This window comes from Carassius gibelio, chromosome B7 (genome assembly GCF_023724105.1).
Source record: "Carassius gibelio isolate Cgi1373 ecotype wild population from Czech Republic chromosome B7, carGib1.2-hapl.c, whole genome shotgun sequence".
Classification (NCBI taxonomy): Eukaryota; Metazoa; Chordata; class Actinopteri; order Cypriniformes; family Cyprinidae; genus Carassius; species Carassius gibelio.
In genome coordinates this window covers 29,072,060-29,097,699 of record NC_068402.1, presented here as the reverse complement: position 1 = coordinate 29,097,699, position 25,640 = coordinate 29,072,060, and the positions used below count along the sequence as shown (strand labels likewise).

The following is a 25,640-nucleotide window of genomic DNA, read 5'->3' as shown; positions in this document are numbered from 1 at the left end:
CTTGCAGACGTATGTGTGCTGTCTGGGTATATAAAAAATATATATGAAATATGAAACATACACATACACAGGGGCGATTCTAGGGTCAGAGCTTTAGGGGTGCTGAGCACCCAATGAGCCCCAATGCTACCACCCACCCTATTTTTACACAAAAACAAACAATATGTCAACTGTTCTGTCTTTCCATCCCTGGCCTCATCAGCCATAATGGCATACATATTTGCTCCCTTTATCTCAGTCTTGGTGGTCTGTATGTTGCACTCCCGCTGTCTCTTCATTTCTTTCACTAGTCAATTCCCCTTTCATCCCTTATGGACTCTCCCTGTTGTTTTCCTCCTCCTTTATTATGAAAAAATGTGGTGTAAAATAATGTTACAACAAAAATAAAATGTAATATAGGCTACTTAATGCCAATAACTTTGTATAGAAGTATGAGTAGTTAATGTTTTGCTTGCCACTATTCACTATATGTCAATTTATTGTTGTTGTTTCCTCACCTGGTTCTTCCTGCATGCTCTCCCTTTCCCTTTCCCTTCGCCATCTCCCTCTCTTTCCCTTGGCACTGACAATCATACACAAATATATTGTAGGCAGGAGAGTTGAGGTCAGTTTGTCATGTCACAAAAATGAGACCATGAGACCATTTGCAGATTTTAATGACATGATCAAAAGGCACACAGAGGCGTGTCATTTTAAATGTCTTTATTATTATTATTATTGGGCTTAACTTTTTTAAATTACAAATTCCTTTCACAAGAGCTTGTGAGTTTGAAAATAATAATAATAATAATAAAAGCAGGGGACCATTGCCTAGATAAGTAATTTGATACAAAAACAGCTGGTTTGCATTATCTGTTACTTAAGGTTAACACTTTTCAGAAAAAAAAAAACAGAGGTCATTATGGACTGTCCCTAGTCTCTCACCTGAATCTGTCTTTTTTCTTTTAAAGAATTGTCCTATGTCCATTGCTCACTGCCAGGCCACACACACACACACACACACACACACAGATATATATATATAGAGAGAGAGAGAGAGAGAGAGAGAGAGAGAGAGTGTGTAATACTAGGAGTTCAGGAGTTAAGCCTGGTTCAGGTTAAATCCTGTGTGTGGTTAATGAATAAATACAGCAAAAAAAAAACATCAAACTTTCTTTTATTGTCTAGTTTGATAGTCAACCACAACTGAAAAATAACAGATATAAATCTAGGAATTGATAACAATTCATTAAAAAAGCCACAGTGAGTGTTTTCAGTGACACATCGTTTGTTTTCACTCCAGACGCCAGGGCTTCATGTTTCCATGACGACTGACCAGAAAAGACGCACGTGACGTCACGTTTACATGATTCCCGATTGTTAAAATGAGTAACAAATTAAAGATAAACTTTAACTACAGAGACACACGTACGCACTACACAGGTACGCAGTTTATTTGTCGCGCTTCTGTTTTTGTTTCACACTCTAGCAGTTAATAAACAGAACTGCATGCGTCTTGCGGAAGAACATTGTAACCGGCGTTACTTCCATAGACAGTAAAAGAAATGGACACAGCGACCCCATTGGAACTCAACTGAGACAAATGAAGCCCAGTTTTAGCGTTTTTTAGCACTTCCGTTTCTGACGCGCAGACTCAAACGAAGCTTGACGACGTCAGCAACCTGTCTGACAGATGTAAATCTTCTAAGTGGCTGTGCGTGCAAACTGCCATCGTTAATCTTGCAGAGACGGCGAGCTTGAGCGGGGAGTTCTTTGTCGTGAGTGAGCAGGAGTAAGTATTCTGATTAATTATTTTGTATAGTATTTTAAAATGTAACGCCAGTACGCCATATTAAATTAATTGCCTGCGAGCTTCTCCTGTCTGTACGGTAATGCGACAGAGTTACTTCTCTCGGTTTATGACTATGGCCGAGTCACCCAGGTCCTGTACTCCACAGCGGCGGCGACCCGCCGGACTAAAATAGTCCGAAAATAAACACTTATTATAGGTGTACCAACATGGTGATTCAGGATATTGACTCCAGTACTCAACGATATGGTTTCGGAATCGGAACAACTCTAGGTAAAAGGAAAGAACTGTCAGACAGCTTTGGAGCAACTTAGTTGCATCCCAAACGATCACAACACAACATCTCACTCTGTGTGTTTCGCGCTGGATGACGGTCGTGCTGAGCGGTGCAGGTACAGAGGAGAAGTAGAAGAAGAGAAGAGGATGACACCATTTGCTATGCTGGGATGTTTTCATTTTCCTCCTTAACACATGCATTTTAAACCACAAACTACGGAGTATGTTTTGGACATTATTTAACCGTGTAAAAGACGAACAAAAAAATTAGAATAACAACATTTCTCACTCCAAGTTTTAGGGGTGCTGAGCTCATGCACATACATATATATTGAAAAAATAATTCAAATCCAATATATTGACACTCAAAATTATGAAAACTCATTAAATAAATGCTTAGTATAATGACAAAATTTGGTCAGGAGAAATGCAAGAAACAATTAACATTACTGATATTGCTTTGACATCAAATGTAATATGTGAGAAATGTTTCAGATCGTCTAGGCACGCACAGCATACAAATATCATTAACGTTAATAAATAATATTAATTTATGAAATACATGTAGTAAATGAAGTAAAACGCTTACTTTTCGTGTTTTCCTTGTTAAAACCAACTTCCCCGTCTGCTCCGCTTCGCGACTCGCGAGTGAAAGAAAATATCTCTCTGAGGAAAGTGTAGGAGCGCACAACATATTAATGTCGCTATAAATCAATATGCTGTTATAAAATAGATATTTTAAATTAGGTAAAATGCTTACTTCTGGTCTTTTTCGTGTCTGCACCATTGTCTGCATAAACAGCAGTTCAAATCTGTGAGGAACCGTTAGGCTCGTTTAGGCGCGCAGAGCATTTGAATATTACCATAAAGTAATATCATCTTATAAAATACATGTAAACGAGGTAAATCACTTACTTATGGTGTTTTCTTTTGATAAAAAAACGAATTCCCAGTCTTCTCCCCATCGTGAGTGGAATAAAATATCTCTTGAGAAAAAGTTTTGGAGTAAAGCACATAAATATCCCTAAAAACCAGTATGATGTTATTAAACACATTTTAACTGAGATAAAACACTTACTTTCTAGATTTCCCATATAGAAATCAAAAGATTTCCTCGTCTGTTTCACATTGTAAGTGAAATGAAAGTCCTTGAGAAAGGTTTATGCGCACACAGCAAATAAATGTCATTCTGAAACTATATTATATTACAAAACATATTTTATGAGTAAGATTATACATTTTATTTCACCGTATTCCGTCACACGAGCCACGTCGTGAGCAATTAAAATGGTGTCTGTGAAAAATGTTTTAGATGGGTCAGGCACGCGCACACGAGCAAATATCCCGGATGTGACAATTAACACTCAAAGGTAACTCTGAGTATTTACACCTGCCAGAGGGGGCTGTTTACACTAGCTAAAATTCCACACCACAACTTTAACACTTTACTTTTTAAAAGTACCCAACACTAGGATTTCAACACTGGATAATTTGCAGTGATGAAAAAAAAAATATCTTCCTCTTTAACCTCCAATCATTACAATATTGTACTGAGCCTCTTCAAGGTTTCATCAAATTTACGTTAACATCAGGGACACAACAATAAATAAAATAATTCGCGATTCAAATTTGTTTTTGATTCGTTGGACATGCCTTGGCATGACACGGGAAGCACCAGGCTGCAGTCAGTCTTGTTAGTAACAGGCAAAACTTGATGATATAGAGTTGTTTGAGCTCAAACACATAATTACAATTAGATAGGCCAATAAAAAGTACAGTTTACTCAGTATTCATCAGTAATGTAAATAAATGACACATGTTTAAGTAATACAAACTCAATTTGTTTGAGTAGAAACTACTGATTGGACTTAAAAACACAAGTACAATAAGAAAGGACATGAAAAAGTTAATCTTACTCAGAATTAACAAGTAATGTCAATAAATTAGAAACATTTAAGTAATGTGAACTCAATCGCTTTGAGTTGAATCAAAATCTGGGTTTACAGTGTCAACTGTTTTCTCTGCCTCCTGTTCTCACGAACGCAGAAGCATCCAGTTGTCATTCCTCCGGTCTTGGCTGTCAAACAAAATGTACTGTGGAACGTAACTCATGACTTATCTGCTTCGACTTATCATTACCTCACTCTGGTGCCAGCATTCCTCGACCCTACGTGCTAAACTGTGGAACTTTACTCATCTGCTCTGTCTCATCTGCTTTAATAAAGCACAGTGTAAACCCACAACTGAATCCAGCCTGTTTCTCCTGACAGAACAATCTGACCACATTTTGGATTCAGCGGGATCTGATCCACTTCGCTGGGCTCTCATACAGCAGGGAGTTTTATTAGGGCAGCATGCCACCCAGCTCAACACCACTGCACAGGATGTGGACCCTATTAGTGCCCGAGTCTCCGAACTCCTCACATGGGTGGATAGCCTTCAGTGAGAGGCAACGAGCTGGGGGTCCGTTCTTCACACTCATGTCCCACGTCCCACCCATGGCAACAATTTGCCGGTCTACGATGGTGATCCTAATGCCTGTCAAGCGTTTCTTTCCCAATGCTCGCTGGTGTTTTCTCTGCAGCCCCGGCGTTACACAAATGAAGAGGCCAAAGTGGCTTATGTCCGTACATTTCTTTCGGCCCGTGCTCGCAAATGGGGAATTGCCTTATGGAGATCGTGGGCTCCCTGTTGTGCCGCCTTCGCGGATTTTAGTCGAGATGACCAAATTGTTCGATCGTTAAGCTCAGGGTGACGTGCCGGCGGCCCAGTTATCGCGACTGTCGCAGGGGAGCAACTCAGTCACTGATTATTCCATCCAGTTCCAGACGTTACCCACGGCGTGTGGCTGGAATGAAAGCATGCTGCGCGCAGATTTTCTTGAGGGGCTGGACTTCGCCATTGCTGATGAACTCGCGGCCATAGAGCTCCCACGGGAATCTTTAAATCTTTAAATCTCGCACTCCGTGTTGAGGGCCGTCTCAGCCGCCACTGCAAACAATGGCAAACTCCTGCTCCGTGACGCCACCTGGAGCCCTCTTCAGCCAGTTTAACCAGCATTCAGCTCTTGGAGGAGGAGCCCATGCAGTTGGGTCATCTCCGGCTTACAACACAACAGAAGCAGGAGCGTCTGTCGTCGGGGGCGTGCCTATACTTTGGCAAGGGAGGCCACTTCGCCCTTCAGTGCCCGTTAAAAGCCAGGGCCCACCAGTGAGGCGGAGAGTCCTGGTGGGCACGGTTCTCAGTTCAAGCTCTCCAGCAGCACACACTCAGCTGCCATTCCAAATCTCTTTCCAGAGTCATTCACACGCTGGTCTCGCCCTTGTGGATTCAGGGGCTGAGGGGAACTTCCTCGATGCTACTTCTGCTCACCGTTGGAAAATACTGCTTATTCCTCTGGTTAGTCCCGTATCAGCATGGTCATTAGCGGGCAGTCCCCTTACCACCATCACCCATGTCACACCCAAGATTAATCTTCACATTGCTGGCAACCATTGTGAGCAGATTGAACTGTTTATCATTGATTCCCCTAAGGCTCCTTTAATTCTGGGACACCCATGGTTACATAAGCACAGTCCACACATTGACTGGGTTAGTAATTCAGTTTTAGCCTGGAGTCAGACTTGTCACGTGTCGTGTTTGGGTGTTGTTTTTCCTCCTGTCTCTGTGTCTTGTGTTTCACAGGTGGATTCCTCTGACCTCACTGGTGTTCCGGCGGAGTACCATGATCTTCGGGCGGTCTTCAGTAAGGCCCGGCCACCTCGCTACCTCTGCATCGCCCCTACGACTGTGCCATAGATCTTCTCCTGGGCTCTTCTCTGGCTAAAGGTCATTTATATTCCCTTTCGGGCCCTGATAGAGAGGCCATGGACGAGTATATACGTGAGTCACTTCAGGCTGGGCTCATCCGCCATTCCTCCTCTCTCGCTGTTTTTTCTTTTTTCAGAAGAAGGACGGCTCCCTGCGCCCCTGTATTGATTACAGAGGTTTGAATGACATTACTATTAAGAACAAGTACCCCCTACCTTTAATGTCTTCTGCTTTTGAATTATTGCAGGGAGCTCGGGTCTTCACCAAGTTCAGTAGGGGGTTGAGTGGAAGACGGCGTTTAACACCCCTTCGGGACACTACGAGTACTTGGTTCTTCCGTTTGGTCTTACCAATGCTCCAGCCATTTTCCAGGGACTCGTCAACAGCGTGTTGGGTGACATGATCAATCAATTTGTCTTTGTGTATTTCAATCAATCAATCACCTTTATTTATATAGTGCTTTAAACAAAATACATTGCGCCAAAGCACTGAACAACATTTATTTGGACAACAGTGTCTCAATAATGCAAAATGATAGTTAAAGGCAGTTCATCATTGAATTCAGTTATGTCATCTCTGTTCAGTTGAAATAGTGTCTGTTTTAATTTGCAATCAAGTCAATGATATCGCTGTAGATGAAGTGACCCCAACTAAGCAAGCCAGAGGCGACAGCGGCAAGGAACCGAAACTCCATCGGTGACAGAATGGAGAAAAAAACCTTGGGAGAAACCAGGCTCAGTTGGGGGGCCAGTTCTCCTCTGACCAGACGAAACCAGTAGTTCAATTCCAGGCTGCAGCAAAGTCAGATTGTGCAGAAGAATCATCTGTTTCTTGTGGTCTTGTCCTGGTGGTGCTCTGAGACAAGGTCTTTACAGGGGATCTGTATCTGGGGCTCTAGTTGTCCTGGTCTCCGCTGTCTTTCAGGGATGTAGAGGTCTTTTCTAGGTGCTGATCCACCATCTAGACCTATTCCAGAGCTCTTAGGAATAGTTTCATCTGCCACCCCTTTAATAATTTCATGTAAACTACTGTATTCGCTATCAATATCCATATCTCTAACCTCCCCATCTAACCTTTCCTCACATGGCTTCTTCCATTTTGCCCTATTTACCTTACCTTACCCTCTTCAAACTATCTTTCCATCCTCATTTGACAAAATATAGGAACATTATCACTTCCTACCGTTGAATTCTCCCATACCTCCCATTCACATAGTCTTGCAATATACTAGAAATTTTAAGACTCATTTCCTCATACCATATCAATTCTTGCTCCTCTACACTGCAAAAAATACTTTTCAAGCTTAGATTTTTCTTTTGTTTGTTTCCAGCTAAATATCAAAAAAATATTAAATCAAGAAGGATTTTCTAGACGAGTAGGTGAAAAAAATTTTTTGGTATTGTTTTCAGAAAAAAAAAGTCAAAATTAATTGAGTTTTTGCTTAAAACAAGCTAAATAATCTGCCAATGGGGTAAGCAAAATATTATTATTATTATTATTATTATTATTGTATTTTTATTATTTCCAAGCTGATCTTAAAAGTTGGCAACCCTGCTGTAATCAATCAGGCAAAACCATACATACAGTCGGCATCTAGTCATAGCTGGGGGCGTGGCGAGGGCGGAGTCGGCGTGGGGGAAAACACTGCGAACATCATGTGTATTTGAATGACAAAAATGCACACATTGAGCACTAATTCCCAGAGACACGTAGAACAATTGTAGTCTCTTTTAACTTTAATATTCATATACACTAGTCCATATCGATATTTGATTCATTTTACAGCCCTAATGTAGATGTATTCATTCAAAAATAGCCTAATTTCGTGACGTTCTGCTTTATACAGCAAGTTCTATTTTTTATCACAGATAGGGTGAATTTATGAATGAAAGTGTAAAAGTTCTGACACAAAACTAAGTTGTTACGTGTCCACACGCTTTTTTAAGTGGGTTTATGTTCGACACTAGGCTAACGTTACATAGTTTTGCTTCAGGTAGAATGATAAGGCTAATTATATATGCATGCCACTTTATGAAACAGCCTTACACAGTTTTGATAACGTTAATAATGAACACGATGTTAATATAGCCTGCCTGTGATGAAATGCCGACTGCACACATACACATGCTTAGTATTGGGATTCCACAACTTCCCTTGATCATCCTCACAACTTATTGCTTGTAGCCATTTTGTCATCCTTTCCGGTTCTGTATGTTTATTAGGAAGGATGTAGAACTTAAATTCATAATTTGTTAGTTTATTGGAGGTACAGAAAACGACACAGCAACTCTTCGGCGTGATTGTCCCGTTTATTTCAATTAGCCTTTCGCCGGCCCCTCCCCCAGAACGGCCATTGTCCAATCACACATCATAGCAACCGTTACTATGTGAGCAGCTCCGACAAACATTGACTCCAAGCAAGATGGTGAAGCGGTGCGCCCCAGGCAGCAAGGAAGTCAACCGGAAGTTGAAGTCGGCCGTGTGCCACCATCTTGTAGCAGAACTTCACTTGCGTTAGCATTCCCATTGACTCCCATTCATTTTGGCATCACTTTGACAGCGAATAACTTTACATCGTTGGCGTTTAAAGACTCCGTTTGTCCATTATTTATTTCTAAAGATACACGACAATGTATAAAGGGCTCCATTACCTTCTACGTTACATTATGGCCCCGTAGAAACATATTAAAAACCTATGCATACACATGCTTAGTATTGGGATTCCACAACTTCCCTTGATCATCCTCGCAACTTATTGCTTGTAGCCATTTTGTCATCCTTTCCGGCTCTGTATGTTTATTAGGAAGGATGTAGAACTTCAATTCATAATTTGTTAGTTTATTGGAGGTACAGAAAACGACACAGCAACTCTTCGGCGTGATTGTCCCATATATTTCAATTAGCCTTTAGCCTGCCCCTCCCCCAGGACGGCCATTGTCCAATCACAGATAATAGCAACCGTTACTATGTGAGCAGCTCCGACAAACATTGACTCCAAGCAAGATGGTGAAGCGGTGCGCCCCAGGTGGCAAGGAAGTCGACCAGAAGTTGAAGTTGGCCGGGTGCCGCCATCTTGTAGCAGAACTTCACTTGCGTTAGCATTCCCATTGACTCCCATTCATTTTGGCATCACTTTGACAGCGAATAACTTTACATCGGAGGCGTTTAAAGACTCCGTTTGTCCATTATTTATTTCTAAAGATACACGACAATGTATAAAGGGCTCCATTACCTTCTACGTTACATTATGGCCCCGTAGAAACAGTTTTTGTAAAAAATAGGCTAACGATTGCATCATAACCACGCGACTCTCTGTCGCATTACCGTACAGACAGGAAGAGAAGCTCGCAGGCAATTAACTTAATATAGCGTACTGGCGTTACATTTTAAAATACTATACAAAATAATTAATCAGAATACTTACTCCTGCTCACTCACGCCAAAGAACTCCCCGCTCAAGCTCGCCGTCTCTGCAAGATTAACGATGGCAGTTTGCACGCATAGCTACTAGAAGATTTACATCTGTCAGACAGGTTGCTGATGTCATCAAGCTTAGTTTGAGTCTGCGCGTCAGAAACGGAAGTGCTAAAAAACGCTAAAAATGGGCTTCACTTGTCTCAACTGAGTTTCAATGGGATCGCTGTGTCCATTTCTTTTACTGTTGTGGTGGAAAAATTCATTTTAACATTGCTTCTTTATACCCATATATGCATGTGTTTTCTTAGAATTGCTGTGTGGTTCAGAAGGGTGACACCTGGGGGGAAAACAGATGTCTGAGAATGACCTGAGAGGGTCATTGGGCCATATAGTGGGGGGACAATGCCTGAGGATGATCCGAGGGGGTCACCTAAGTCCTAAATGTGTAAGAAACCGCCCATAGAGAGTGTTCCTTGTTATGTGTGGAAATTTACAGCTGCTGAAACTGTGTAACCTTGGAAGAGCAGAGGTATATAAGGTGGAGGACTGCCCTCTTCCTGGGTCGGTTTCACTCTGCAGGAACTCAGTGTTGCTGTATGACTGTCTGACCTTCTTTGCAAAGAATAAAAGCTTTCTTTTTAAGTATACCTGAGAATGCTGAGGCCCGGAGGAGACACCACTGGAATCAGAAAAGAACCGGAGTGGCAACAGAGCTCTCGGGTAAGAGACAGTTCATGGCATTCTAAAATTTTGGGTTTTTAGAAATAAGGATTGGAAAATAAATTAGAAAAGGGACGAACTATAGCGGTGGGTCCTTCTCTGTGGGAAACACAATCTAGGGGATTCGGATTGTGAGGATACTGCGGCACAGTTAATAAATTTCTAAGGGGAATTGAAACTGCTGCAACCTGGCGTGATCGTCAATTGAGTTAGAAATTAAGATCATAGCGATCCAGATATTTCGAAGTGATAACTTGAGATCACGCTCGAGCGGTTAACATATTTCTAAGAGGGGAAGTGAAACTGTGCGAGTAGTAGCTCTCCCGACTTGGGCAAAGGAAAGTCGGATCTGTTGGAGACGTCTGACAGATTATAGGCGCGCCGAAAAGGAAAAGGTCTCCACAGAGAAGGAAACCAGCAAATATGGGAAAGTCTCAGAGCAAGCTCGCTGAATATGATACACTGGTGTTTAGGCAAATGAAAAAAGTGTATGGCCAAAAATGCATGCAAGATGTGGGGAAATTAATTAAATACCATGGTTTTCCAAAAGAGTGAACGTTGAGTGTTAAGAAATTAAAAGCTGTGAAGGAATCAGTAGAAGAGGGAAGCGAGGGACAGAAAAGTTGTTGTGCGAGGCACATGTGTGAGAAATGTGAAGGAACTGCGAATTGTTGGATAGCGGAAGCAGATAGGAGAGAAAGGAGAACAATGCAGAAAGAATTAGCAAGTAGGAAGGAGGAAAAGAAAGTTGAAGAATGCTAATAAAGTGTAAATGCCTCACATAGACCTACTAACCGCCCTGATGTTTGTGTTTCTAAACATGTACCTCCGCCATACACACATTTCCCGGTGACCGAGGTGCAAGCCGTGAAAATGGTCCCCGATCTCGACTGCTCTCCACCGAGAAGACCAACAGCACCGTGGCCAGATCCAGAAGGGAGACAAGAAACAGAGGAAGAACCAGAGATCATTCCTGAAACCCCTAACGAGGAAATAGAAGAGGAAATAGTGCGCAGAGCACCCCCGACAAAGAAAAGAAAGACCAGACAGCCAGCGAAAGAAGAAAATGTGAGTAAAGCTCCAATGATTGAAGTTTCAGGCCCTGACGGGTCTTATTATGGTCTTTAGACCATGGACTATAACGGACATGAAGGAAGCGATGGCTCACTTGCCGAGCCCTGACAAAGGAGGTGATACATTTTCCATCAAATTAGTCACCTTCTGCCAAGAATTCAGCCCTACCGTGTACGAACTGAGGAGGCTGCTGGCAGTGAAACTGGGGGCTAGGAGCTGGCACAAAGTGAGTGGAGAGCTGCAGAAAGAGGACTGCCGGAGAGGGCACTGTGAATGGAAAAGTGGACGGCTATTTGCTGTTTTGGCACACGCTTTGCATGCAGAGGAGATGCAGACGGCGAAGAAGGAAAGAGTGAAAGCCAAAACCGACAAGGAGTGGCAGCTGGTGGTAGTACAAGCCGTGTCGAGGCCGGGGGGCTATTCTGCGCAGCGAAACCAGCAGTGGAATGGGGGAAGATGGAAAAGAGAAGGAGGAAGATATCCGAACGAAACTGAAAGAAACTCTAAAAGATGGGGTTGTCGGATCTGCAAGACTGATGAACATGAGATATCGAATTGTACCAGATGCAGACTGTGCAAAAAGGACGGTCATTGGGCGAAGGATTGCCCGGAGAACCGGCGAATTCAACAGGCAGACTGAAGCGAGGGAGACGGAGAGCAGAGAGGAGGGGTCCCGGGCGAGCAACCAACAGTCACAAGTCAGGGAAGTGAAAATTTTCTAACCGCAAACACACACATACACTGATGTACTTTCTGCTCTCTGCAATTAAGAAAACGCTTGCTTTCCTTTGTGTATGTCTGATTCTGTTGATAAGCATCCTGACAAATGTGCTATTATGTTTAAAAGTGAAGCTTTTATGAAAATGCCTAAATATCCTATGCTAGTGGAAGGGATATTGATTGAGTTTTTAGCTGATTCTGGGGCCGCACGGTCAGCTATACAGCCACGTGATTTGCAATGCCAACCACAATTAACAGGTGAAATGAATGAGTCAATTTCTGCATCAGGGCACGTAATTTGTGAAAGGTTCACAGTGCCTCTGAATTGTGAAACAAAAGGCTTTTCTCTATACCCCTGCATGTCCAGTGCCTTTGATGGGGAGAGATTTGTTGTGCAAACTAAATTTGACATTGACCGCAGACTCTGGGGGTGTCCGAGTGGCAGAGAAAGAGCAGATTTGCTGTCTGCAAGCAGAACCAAAATGGGCATATGAATGGCACATCATAAATTCTGATTGGGCTGGAATGATATGTGAACTGGCTAAAGATCGAACAAAAACATTTGATAGAGAAATCATGTTGCCTGACAAATTGCATTGCACGTCACATGTTGTAGTACAACCAGATGACCAGTATGAAAGAGACTGGTTTGAGGGGGAAGAAGGAGAAACTTTACATTTTGAGAAAATATTTTGGACAGAAAATGTGTGTGCAGTTTCAGTTTGCCTGACAGAGAAACAGTTTCAGTTTTACCTAATGGCAGAAGATTCTGTGCCTCACTTATCACTTTCCAAGGACAGGAGCCAGACAGGACCCAGATTAGACTTGTTTGTGAAAAACTGTGTTTATGCCAAAGACTGGAGACAGATAGGGGAGAGGTTGAAACACAGTGAGGGTCTGGGAGCGTTTATGACTGAGTGCAAGCATGACATTGAAACAGAGAGAGTTGTGGTACCCATTGACAAAAGTCAGAGGGGGGATCATTGCATGACAGTTATTTGTGCCTTCAGATATACATCCAGCATTAGCAGAAGCGCCATCAGAGTGATGGGCAAAACACAAATATGATTTGGGTTTGATTAAAGGATGTGAACCAGTTGTGGTCACCCCAAAATCTGATTACAGACCATGTCAACGTCAATACCCTCTAAAACAAGAGGCAATTCTTGGTATAAAACCAGTGTTTGAGTCACTATTAACAGAGGGAATAATGGTGCCATGCAATGATTCCTGTAAAAAAGATAAGGGATGAGGGTCAGCCCACAGAATGGCGATTTGTACAAGATTTACAGGCGATGAACGCTGCTGACAGGCAAAGAGCTCCATCAGTACCAAATCCATACACAATTTCGTCACAAATACCACAAGATGCAACATTCTTCTCAGTGGTAGATTTGGCAAATGCATTTTTTAGTGTGCCAGTTGATAAAGACAAAGGTAAAAGGTTACAACGAAGCCCTAGGAAGGAGTTTGGAAGCTTTGACCCTGACAGCAGGTACAGCTCTGTTACAGTATGTGGATGATCTTTGCTTGTGTGCTCTTGATGAGCTTACATGTGTAAACTGACACTGTGACCATCCTGAAGCATCTGGCTCAGGAGGGCCATAAAGTCAGCCTGACAAAACTGCAGTTCATAAAACAACAGATTACATTCCTGGGGCATGTAATAACACCAAATAGCAAATCACTGTCTGAAAAAGGGGTTAAAGCTACAAAAGATGTCCCAAAACCAGTAATAACAATGAAACAAATGCTTAATTTTTTGGGGATGTGTTCCTAATGTAGAACATCTATTCCAAATTATAAAATTTTTGAGCTGCCCCTGAGAGCCCTGAGAGGGAAGGGGTTGGATTTATATTACAGGATTGAGTGGACAGAGAAAGCAGAAGAGGCATTTCTAAAAATGAAAGTTCAGCTGTCTATTGCGCCAACTCTAGCCTTGCAGGCGCCAAATAAATCCTTTGTTCAGATGGTTGATGAGAAAAAAATGTATTTATGACTTCTTTATTGTTGTTCATCATGGAGACAAACTGAGACCTGTGGCACATTTTTCCAGGAAACTGGACCCAGTTGCAGCAGGCCTGCCACACTGTCTGAGGGCCGTGGCAGCTGCTGAGAAGGCCGTGATGGCTTCCAGAGAATTCGTAGGTTACTCTGATTTGACATTGATGGTGTCTCACGCAGTGTCCATGATTTTGCAGGAATATAAGACAGTTCAATGTTTAAGATATCATACTATTCTGCTTGATGTGCTTGATATCACTGTTAAGCGATGCACAACCTTGAATGTTGCTACTCTCCTTCCAACAGAAAAGGATGGGGAAGAGCATCATTGTTGTTTAACAGCACTTGAACAAGTGTGTAGGCCACGTCCAGACCTGTCTGACATGCCACTTGAAAATTGTGAAAATGTCCTCTTTGTGGATGGCTCAGCTTTTAAAGATCCACAAACAGGCCTGAATAAGGTTGGTTATGAGATAACTGAATTTGACATTGTGGCCTCTGGCTCATTGCCATCAAATTATTCAGCACAAGCAGCTGAGCTTGTGGCATTAACAGAAGAATGCAAACTAATGACAGACAAATGCGTAACGATTTACAAAGATTCACGATACGCATTTGGGGTTACTCATGATTTTGGTGCGCTGTGAAAACACAGAAAGTTTTTAAAGTCAGATGGGAGACCAATATTAAATGCACCCCTCGTGGCAGATTTGCTAGACGCTATTTTGCTGCCAGAAAAGATAGCGATTTGTTAATGCGCAGCGCATACTAATAACAAAGATTATGTATCTACAGGAAACGCCAGAGCAGACGCAGCGTCGAAGGCTGCGGGATCGCAGCAGACAAAATCACCAGAGTGTACTTTGTTATCTGAAAATAACCCTGACACTTCTTCATCTTTAAAGGGCATGCAGACATTTGCGACAGGGGAGGAGAGAGAGAAATGGAAACAGCCTGGCTGTGAAGTGGTGAATGGAGTATGGATGAGCAGAGATAGCAAGCCTTGTTTACCTAAAACACTTCTTTCCTCACTATGCTAAGTCGATGCATGGGAAAGACCACGCATCGAAAGGGGGAATGATTATGCAAATTAAAGAATTGTGGTTTCAAGAGGCATAGAAATGTCTCAGGTATCCCAGACAGCACAGATGGATTTCACTGAACTGCTCCCATGTGAAGGGAAGGAACAATGGTTTGGTATTTGTGGACATGTGGTCCAAATGGGTAGTGGTCTGCCCAATGTCCAAACAGGATGCAGCAGCAGTAGTAAGGGCTCTGCTGACTGAAATAGTCCCGAGATGGGGAAATTCCATGAAAAAGCAGTTCGGGCAATGAAACACATTTTGTGCAGGGGCAATAAAAATCTAATTGGCTGAGTGTTGTGAGAAAACTGGACTCACATGGGTTAAGGTGCTCCCAATCGTTCTCATGTACATGAGAATGAGAAATCGATCCAGAGTAAACCTGAGCCCTTTTGAAATTATCTTTGGCAAACCAAAATTTATGGGTAAAGAAAGTGGGTAAACAACAGCTACCATCTACAGGTGTGTGAGCATGACATGTTGAGTTATTGCAAGGAAATGTCTTCTCTGTTGTCTAATGTCTGTGTTCAGGTGAAAGCTGCTCAGGAGAAGGTTGCTGAAATTCCATTGCACAACCTGAAACCAGGAGATTTCGTGGTACGAGATCTCTGGTACGAGATCTGAGGAGAAAGAGCTGGAAGGCGAAAAGGTGGCTGGGACCGTTCCAGGTGCTTCTGACCACTCACACGGCTGTGAAGGGAGCAGAGAGAGCAACGTGGATCCAGGCTAGCCACTGCAGAAAGGTCCCACCTGCATCTGAGTAAGAGCAGCTGAGGGAGTAAAGATCTGGAGACACACATGTCAACAAGGCCAAGAATCCAGCCTAAACATCAAGCGTCCTTATCAGCGGGAAGAGCAAGGTTAAGACTGAAAAACAGCATCGAAGTAGTCTGCGCGCAAGTAAAAAGATAACTATGAGCATCATAGTTGGGTACATCATGTTGTTTTCATATTCCAGACTACAGTGACAACGTTACCAATATCATCACTCATATGAGAATGGCGGTAAAAGAGTCTGAACGTACACATATGGCTGCTAAATGATTTTTGCTGCTATTATGTCTACTATGTATTTTTTAGTTGATATCCAGCTCAGTACAGAGACTGGTAAAGTTTAGTGTTTCACATCAAATGGTTCAAATGACTGTATGCAATGAAGACATTATCATGTATTTGAGTAGGGAGAAAACTATTGATGAAGGGACAAACAGTAGTGGAAGCTACAGTGAAATGTGTTAAATGTATGAGATTTATGAGATTTTTTTCTTTGAAGTAAGAAATGTTCAGGCCTATCTGAATCTATACTGTTTGCTTGCTTGAAATAGGGTCTGTCCCCATATAAAAAGCCTTAGCATATTTTCTAAATTCTTTTACAAACTTAAGAGGGTGATCATTTATGCGAAGATCAGTGATGAAGAGTATAAATGTGATGAAATGCCTTAAGTTTGCTTTATTTTGAATCATGTTTGTATTTCTGAGTGTAAAATCTTTGATTTTGGATTGTGTTTGTATCTGACGTGACTGAGGGTCTGACTAAATGTCAGGAATGCAGTAGCAGTGACTTACTCGTTTAGCCCGGCGCCCAGAGCAAACATAATGTTAAGTGTGTAGTGAGAATATAATCAGTAGTAATGAATTTTTATGTTTTATTGATCAATGAATGATAAAAAGAGGGAAATTGTGGTGGAAAAAATCATTTTAACATTGCTTCTGTATACCCATATATGCATGTGTTTTCTTAGAATTGCTGTGTGGTTCAGAAGGGTGACACCTGGGGGGAAAACAGATGTCTGAGAATGACCTGAGAGGGTCATTGGGCCATATAGTGGGGGGACAACGCCTGAGGATGATCTGAGGGGGTCACCTAAGTCCTAAATGTGTAAGAAACCGCCCATAGAGAGTGTTCCTTGTTATGTGTGGAAATTTACAGCTGCTGAAACTGTGTAACCTTGGAAGAGCAGAGGTATATAAGGTGGAGGACTGCCCTCTTCCTGGGTCGGTTTCACTCTGCAGGAACTCAGTGTTGCTGTATGATTGTCTGACCTTCTTTGCAAAGAATAAAAGCTTCCTTTTTATTTATACCTGAGAATGAGTCTGTCTCTTATGCTGATTAGAGTTGATTTAAATTTTGCCACGACACTGTCTATGGTGCGCCCACGGAGTTTGTAAATCGGACACTAGATACCCTGAGAGATTGTCTGGAGGAGTTGTGTTCTTTCCATTCCCAAAGCCGAAAACACAACGTGAGCGGTGCTTACAATGGATAAAACAGTGTGGACGGCCCCACTCCCAGTAAAATGCGTCAAACATTACAGATAATAAAATAATAAAAAAAAATGGATATCTGAATGCCTTATGTTATTTTATGTATTTCATTTTATTATTTTATCTGTTATGCACCTTTTAAGCAAAAGCAATTTTCTATTTGTGAATTCTGTTCATCAACAATGGAAATAAAACACTCTGTTTCTGATTCTCAAAACAACAGAGAAATGTTAGTTAGCTTTGAATGGCTTTGACACACATGTAGGTTTAGCTAGCTAACATACCCTTGTATTTGAACAAAATCACTACTCGCAATAGACAATAATAGACCATAACACATGAAAGAGAATGACCAGCATGACTGGTCCACAAGGCGGTGCTAGTTGCATTTGAGGTACAGGTCATGGGGTTTCTCTGATTTCGCTTGAGACCGGTCGATAGTAGTTGTGTCTCCTTCATCACGTATGTTTATATTTTGAATGTATCACTGCATACTGTAACCCCTTTTGCCTTGATCTGGAGGATATCGCGGAGGTATTGCTCCTAAAAAGGTCACTGACACGCACTGGTATTCCTCTTCCCATCATGGCAATATGTCGCGCTGGTCGTGTTTGACCATTTGTTTGTCGGAGGTAGCAACAGTAACTAAGGGAGGCGGGGCTCCGCGAAATCTATGGGCAAAACAGCATAGACGATTTTCCATATTACACAATTGCATTTTTGGCACTATTGCAGTTAATGCTTTATTGCCTAACATTGAAACTTAATTAACTTTTCGAAATAAGACATTACACAATTAACGTTAGCGGTTTGAGGAGTGTGCACTAATATTTTCAGTTACATTCGTTTGCGCATTGTCTCAAGACACGCCCACCACTCCGCTCGCAGCACCGACGTCATCTTTATGCGCCACGAAGTAGGAACTTCGCGCATATGAATTGATTTTGTGCTACTGTCGAACATACAACAAAGGTACAACACTTAAGATTTTTGTGTCGCCGTCTTCCATCTGTGTTTAAGTAAAATTCTTTTTTCAAAGTCATTATCAGTGTCTGTGTCCATGGTAGTTTAAATCGATTATATTTAAGTTAATTTAGAAGGGGACAAGTTAAAGGTAAGTTAAAAAGCTGTACGTTAGACGTTAGTTTTTTGTTAGCTCGGCATAACTAATTGGTTCTGTAGAGATAATGGTCTTATATGATTTTTAACCAACAGCCATAGCAATATGATAGACACAGAGAAGATTTCCTCAGGAGTGGATGCCGCCTGTTCAAACAAGAGTGAGAAGAAAGAGAACGAAAAAAAGAAGAGATCTCGGGTGAAACAGCTGCTGGCTGAAGTGAAGAAGCAGGTGGAATTCTGGTTTGGTGATGTAAATCTTCACAAGGACAGATTCATGAAGAATGTCATCGAACAGTCACGAGATGGATGTATATATCAGTGTTATGTTCATATCTAATGTTGCACATTAATACATTTATGATGCACTTACGTTTTTTTGATGTTTCATTGCAGATGTTGACATATCCATGCTGGCATCATTCAACCGAATGAAAAAATTGACTTCAGATGTCAAATTGATAGCCAGGGCTCTTAAAAATTCAGCAACAGTGGAGGTATGGTTTGTGTGATTCGTTTTTTTCAGAGAGTTTTTATTTCTAATTTATGTACTGATAAAAGTGTTAACTGTTATGTCGTCTTAAGGTAAATCTTCAGGGAACACATGTTCGACGTAAGGATCCACTTGGTGAAAGCCCAAAAGATGTGGACAACCGCACAGTTTATGTGGTAATTGAGTCTGCATTAATTTCACATTATTTTCACTTGTATGTTTCGACTATGATTTCAATGAATACCCTCTTAAATTTGTTGTGTTTCAGGAGTTGTTGCCAAAGTCAGTGACTCATGTTTGGCTGGAAAGAGTGTTTAGCAAGTGTGGAAATGTAGTTTATGTTAGCCTCCCCAGGTACAAGTCCACAGGACACCCTAAAGGGTTTGCGTTTGTGGAATTTGAGACAGAGGAACAAGCACAAAAGGCTATTGAGGTAACTTGTATGCTCTATAATTTTACTATATTTACATTTACATTTAATCATTTAGCAGACACTTTTATCCAAAGTGACTTACAAATGAGAACAATAGAAGCAATCAGACCAACAAAAAAACAACAACAGTATACAAGTGCCATGACAAGTCTCAGTTAGTTTAGCACAGAACCTGTAGCCAAGGTTTTTTTCTTTTCTTTTTTTCTTCAAGAATAGGATAGACAAGAAAAGGTAAGTGCTAGTATTAGTTTGTGAAGGGCTGGTGGAAAAAGATGAGTCTTTAGATGTTTTTTGAAAATGAGTAAAGGCTATATTCTTATTCCAAAAGCATAGGAATATCATAGACCTAATAGCCTACAAAATAATATGACTTTAATACTCACCAAGTGGGAAATATGGTTTTGGGCATACTCAGAGGATCATATAAACCCATATTGTTAGGATTAGTATTGAAACAGAATAAGGTGTAATAAAACAGTATACAGTAACACAATACAATCCAATTGCAAGTTGAGTAAAGAGTAAAATGTACGCTAAAGCATTGTGTCTTTTACTTGAAATTACAGATGCTGAATAATCCTCCAGAAGATGCTCCAAGAAAGCCAGGCATCTTCCCTAAGACTTGTAAGAAAAAGATTATACCTTTTGAAGCTATCCAAGACACACAAGGTAATACTGATACATACTGTGAAAAGGCTGCTTGTATATATTACAGTATAACATTACGAATAAAATTTGTGTTGCTAGTTTGTGTTTTTCTGAATGATCCAGATATAAGCAACTCATGTTTTTACTTTAAGGTTATGAGGAGGATGGCAAGAAAAAGAAGAAAAAAAGGTCTCAAAATGATCTCAGTAACAGTGCCTGTGAAGAAATTATTGTAAATAAAATGGACAGAGAAGGAATGTCTGGGACTGCAGTTACCAATGAGCCAAAGAAACAATCATCAGATGAATCTAAAATGGAAAACCCTGCAATACTAGTCAGCAGTGCAAGCAAGAATGTTGAGAAGAAAAGACAAAGATCCTGCAGTTCTGAGGCGTTAGTTGGAGAAGTCCAAGATGAGATGCAGTCCAAAATAAGAAAAGTAGAAGAGGAGGAATACAAGGAGAGTGAGATGAAAGGTAGATTTAATTTATTCATTTATTTTTTATTTTTCATGATATTTGCCAAGTAAGGTAACTCATGCTTGGAATTGGTGCTGTGCATTTCACCCATCCAAGTGCACACACATAGTAGGGAGTAGGGGAACACACACACACCTGGAGCAGTGGGCACCTTCCAGTGCCAGGGAGTAACTGGGGGTAAATTTATATTTAATATTTGAAAATAAATTTCAAATATTAAAGTGTTAAAGACAAGTAAACAGTCAGTAATAAGATAGGATCAAACAAATCAATAAGCAATATCATAAATACAACTAAACTAAATTTCGGGTACATAAACTGTATTTAAATGTTTAAAAACACTGCATATTTTTCTTTTTATAAATAATATAAATATGAATCAATTAAAGTTATTAAATATATTCAGTCAAGATCAGTGAATGATTTTCTTTTGTTCTTTGAATTACATTAATGACAGGCAGCGCGTTTATTAGGCTGTTGTCTCTTTAAGCAAAAAGTAGGACTAGGGGATAAATCGATTTTAGCGTTTATCTCGAATTTGACGTTAAGGGCGATTTGTTTTTAATGAAAATCGGTTTTCTCTTTAACTTCCACCACCGGCTCTCCCCTTAGGCTTCCGTAGTTCAGAGTGGGCTCGCCTTCCCCCCGCTTTCCTAACAGCCGCACACAGACAACATGACAGTTAACAGCGCAGAGCTCGTTCCAAAGAAAGGCACCGTTTAATCCGTTGTTTGGAATTGGTTTGCTTTTTTATTGTCAGACACAGAACAAATAACGGCACATTGCAAAGTGTGTTTAAAAGCCGTTGCTACAAAAGGTAGCAGCACAACAAATTTATTCCAGCATCTTAAACAGTAGGGATGGGTACCGAAACCCGGTATTAAACTGGCCCCGGGGCTAAATTATGAAAGACCGTAGTATCAGTAAGATCTGACGCTATCGGTTCTGATTTCGGTACTGGAGGGAAAACAATTATGTACTATGTATTTTTTCTTAATAATGTTATCATGCACATTTTATCTCACCAAACATTTCTAATGTGTGATCATATTAAGTCGTTTGTCTGTGAGATCTGCGAAATCTGTCATGCTCGCCGCGGAAGCTGTCAGTCAGTCACACACACACACACACACACACACACAACAAGAACGAGCGCGGCGCGCACACACGAATAACAGAACGAAAACTCCCGCTAAATAATAAAGAGTGACGATGGCGAAAAGATTTGCTTAATAATGTTATCGTGCACATTTTATCTTACCAAACATTTCTAATTTGCGATATTAAGAAGATTGTCTGTGAGATCTGCGACATCTCTCATGCGCGTCGCGGAGGCTGTCTGTCAGTCACAAACACACAACAAGAACGAGCGCGGCGCGCACACACGAATAACAGAACGAAAACTCACGCTCAATAATAAAGAGTGACGATGGCGGAGAGAGCAAAACGTTCCAAAGTTTGGTTATACTTCACTAGCGTTAGGGTGACCAAATGAGATTATTCAAAGATCAACAGTCTGTCTAGTGTGCCACAAAAAACAACAACATTAAAATCATGAACTCAAATGTCAATGTAAAAAGAAAAAAAAAGAAAAAATCAATGACTGTTGTAACAGTGCGTAAAGCAGACCTTTCTGTAATGCTAACGCTAATGAGTTTAAAGTTTTGTTAGCACTTTATGAATACCACTGTGACAAGTATGTATTTTTGTAATAGATCTAATTTTGTCATTTTGGTTACATTTATTTAACCAAAAGTTTTTTTATCAAAGAGGGACACACAATTTAATTTTTTATTTATATTTTAATTTATTTTGAAGGTGCATTGTGTCACTGTTTAGAAAATTATTAGAAAACTGATAAGCTACATTTTCACTGTTTACAATGATCTGAGGCTTGTTTCCTGTTACACTTGCACAAAGGGGAAATTTATATTAAACTGCATAAGTGAAAATCAGAACAAAATAAAGAGTAAATTTGTTTTGAGCAATTTCTTTGTCGGTTGTAGTTTGTTTTTAAATAGAAAAAAAAATCTATTAAAATCGAAAATCGGGTTTGGTGTGAAAAAATCGGAGATTTTTTTTTTAAGCCATATCGCCCAGCCGTAGCAAAAATACAGTAAATGTGTGTTTTCTTTCTCATCTCTTTACATTCACGTAAGACAAAAAAGGCTGCGTTTATGATGATATACTGATGTAGTTTCCTGTATATTGGTCGACAAATATGAAAGAAGTCAGTTTTGACTCGGAACAACCTTTTCTACAGTGGAAATACTCGGAACAGTCCGAGAACGGACACAAACCGGAACCGCTGCTCTCTGTGCACGCTTGTGCTTCATGTGTGCTGCACACAAACAGGGTGCAAATTCCTGCACTTAATCGTTTTTAATCAAACTGAAATGCGAACGCAGGAATCGTTAAGCAGAATTGAAATGTATCCTTATCGAATACCCGGTTCTCGGAAATTTGGAACCCGGTTCTAAAATGGAACTGGTTTTCGATACCCATCCCTATTTCTTACAGATTATTGCTCTGTGTAAGAGATAAATAAAGATCAGATAAAGATAAATTAGCACAGTACCAGTACGAGTGATTTCTTTTGTGAATTAGTCATACTGTCTCTATATTATTGTGAAACTGTGGGTTTTAAATAGCCTAGTTCCTTCAAAAGTAGAAAAAATATGCTATAATAAGTTTTGACTTTCTAAGCTACTTTAGTGATGAATCACAGGACAGTGCTGACAACTAGTTTCTGCGTTCCTCTGTGCGCGCAATCTAAACAGCTACTGTTTATATGAGTGTTCGTGCCACAATGCAGCTGCGCAAACATGGTAGCTCGATATTAATAATACACATCCGATCATCTAATCGCTTGAATGTCCAAACCATAAAACAAATACAACTGACAAAGTTTAGTGGCTCACCGATCGCGTGTCATCACTATGTGTTGAACCGGAATTCACCTACGTGTTTTGCTTTTATGCCACTGAATGGATGGGGCAGAGTCATGTGGCTACACACGCGGTAGTGTGCTTTTAAGGGGGAAAGTATTAACTGGATTAAAAAAACTAAATAAATGACAAGGGAAAATTACGTCAATTAGAGGTTCTGAATTTCGGTTCCGATTTAAATCACTCGCTTTTGTGACTTAAATCACTCGCTTGTGCGTTCACTCTGGACGACTAAATTATATCTACAGAGTTCCCACCCTACTTGAAAGTACTTGAATTTCAGACATATGGATTCAAGGCCTGGAAAGTACTTGAAAACTAACATAGGTCCTTGAAAGTGCTTGAATTAAATATTAAATCAGTTTTGTTTATGCTGCTATTAAAAAAATTGTCCAATATGTGCTTCTATCAAAAACAGAACTAAACATGGGGGGGGGGGGGGGGGGGTATCTGTTTGATCTCTGATGTGATCGTGCGCATTTTTTTTTTTTAAATGTTGTAGATTTAAGTAGCAAATGAGAATAGCTAAAAAAAAAAAAATCAATGCATATGTTTTGAGACAAAGTTCTTTATGATTTTCAGTTTTGTTTATGATAATTACAGAAACGTTTTTTTAAATAATGAAAGAATATGTAAATGTATGGTATTTAGGGTAAAAAGCGCCCCCGCTGTAGCGACTAAAGGCGCCATGATTAACATGATAATTAATGGACTGCTGACTTTTGCATTTGTTGACATGATATGGTTTGATTCAGTTGCTAAATACCATATTATGTTCGTTGTCCTTGGAGATAATCACCATGTTTAGAATGAAACCATCATATTTTGAAAAATTATATTAATAGTTTAAGTGCCGCCCGTTTCACATGGATGATTATATATCTATAGCACATGGTTGTGTGTATATATATATATATATATATATATATATATATATATATTATTATTTATTTTTTTTAAATTATTATTATATATATATTAGCTTAAAGGGTTTGTTCACCCAAAAATATAAATTATGTCATTAATAACTTCATGTCGTTCCAAACCCGTGAGACCTCCGTTTATCTTTGGAACACAGTTTGAGATATTTTAGATTTAGTCTGAGAGCTATCAGTCCCTCCATTGAAACTGTGTGAAAGGTATACTGTCCATGTCCAGAAAGGTAAGAAAAACAACATCAAAGTAATCTATGTGACATAAGAGGGTCAGTTAGAATTTGTTGAAGCATCGATAATACATTTTGGTCCAAAAATAACAAAAACATTGATAGATGGCCAGCCTATCTGGGATTTACGCCGCGGCGGTAACTATAATACGTCGCGTGTTAAAATCATTCGCGAAACAACCGCCAGGTGGCGCAAAGGGACGGATTGCGAAATGAATGTAAATGTAATGAATGAGATAAAAGAAGGAAGTAAAACAACAAAAACATTGATATAACATTGTAACATTTAAAAAAAATAATAATAATTTTTTTTTACAATTTGTTAATTTTTAAAATGTAGGATAGTCTAAGGCCGGTGACACACTGGATGCGTGGCGCAAGTGTCTCAGCCGCGTGGCGTGTCAGTTTTTAATTCGGCTCCCATGTTAACAGGTTAGAGCTTACAGGCCGCCTGCGTGAGACGCGCGGCAAACGCTTGCTTGCTAGAAATAGAACCGACGCCTATTTTTACCGCGACATGCGCGCGTGTTGGAAGCTTTTCCAGGCAAAATATAATAGGAAAATGTGTTTAAATGTCATTTTGTACACAAATACATATGAATTTCTGATATTTTGATATTTGAAAGTCTATAGGTTGACATAAATTCAGATATAAATGTAATTAAAGAAAATAATAATAATTATCGATTTTCAAATATTGCACCTGTCAAACATAATCTATTTCGCCGTCAATACTTTTGACGGTGTCCTTTATCAGTAGGCGTAGGTGTAGGTGTGTAAAAAAAAGTATGTATTGTTGTAATGAAGACATGAGCCTGGTCTGTCAACGGTCTCCCTCTACAGCAGCAGCGCGCAAGCGCCGCGACAGGCACGCTTCTGGTGTGTAAAGACACAGAATCCACCACGCTTCTGGGACGCTTCAGACACGCGGCGCTCACGCCACGCAGCCAGTGTGTCACCGGCCTTAGGCTCCAGTCTACTAAACAAAATTTAAAAGAAAACCTTAACACAAAGGATCATATGCATGCTATTTTTATTAAACAGTAAATAAATATAAGGCATATATATATATATATATATATATATATATATATATATATATAAGCTAAATGTTTTAATTTCATTTTCATTTCGGTTCATTCTTGGTTTAAAAAAATCTTCAGGTTCCATATGCAGAGTGAAATGGGAACTGTCCAGC

General features: G+C 40.3%; 1 protein-coding gene and 1 long non-coding RNA gene across 4 annotated transcripts; both read left to right on the top strand.

Annotated features, from left to right (window-relative positions):
• Positions 1-8,931: 8,931 nt before the first annotated feature.
• LOC127961393 (uncharacterized) lies at positions 8,932-16,971 on the top strand. The gene is made up of 2 exons (XR_008154434.1): positions 8,932-10,012; positions 15,424-16,971. It is a non-coding gene; the product is annotated as an uncharacterized LOC127961393 (long non-coding RNA).
• A 1,054-nt stretch (positions 16,972-18,025) lies between these two features.
• Positions 18,026-22,144, top strand: LOC127961374 (la-related protein 7-like). 3 transcript variants are annotated; one of them, XM_052560462.1, is made up of 7 exons: positions 18,026-18,129; positions 18,373-18,587; positions 18,673-18,773; positions 18,862-18,945; positions 19,038-19,202; positions 19,769-19,871; positions 20,003-22,135. In XM_052560462.1, the coding sequence occupies exons 2-7, from the start codon at positions 18,383-18,385 to the stop codon at positions 20,377-20,379; spliced, it is 1,035 nt and encodes a 344-aa protein (XP_052416422.1). In that variant the 5' UTR covers positions 18,026-18,129; positions 18,373-18,382; the 3' UTR covers positions 20,380-22,135. The 3 variants fall into 3 exon arrangements, with proteins under 3 accessions (XP_052416422.1, XP_052416423.1, XP_052416421.1); XM_052560463.1 differs by having other exon boundaries at positions 18,089-18,271; positions 19,769-19,826; positions 20,003-22,144; XM_052560461.1 differs by having other exon boundaries at positions 18,089-18,271; positions 20,003-22,134.
• Positions 22,145-25,640: the final 3,496 nt, after the last annotated feature.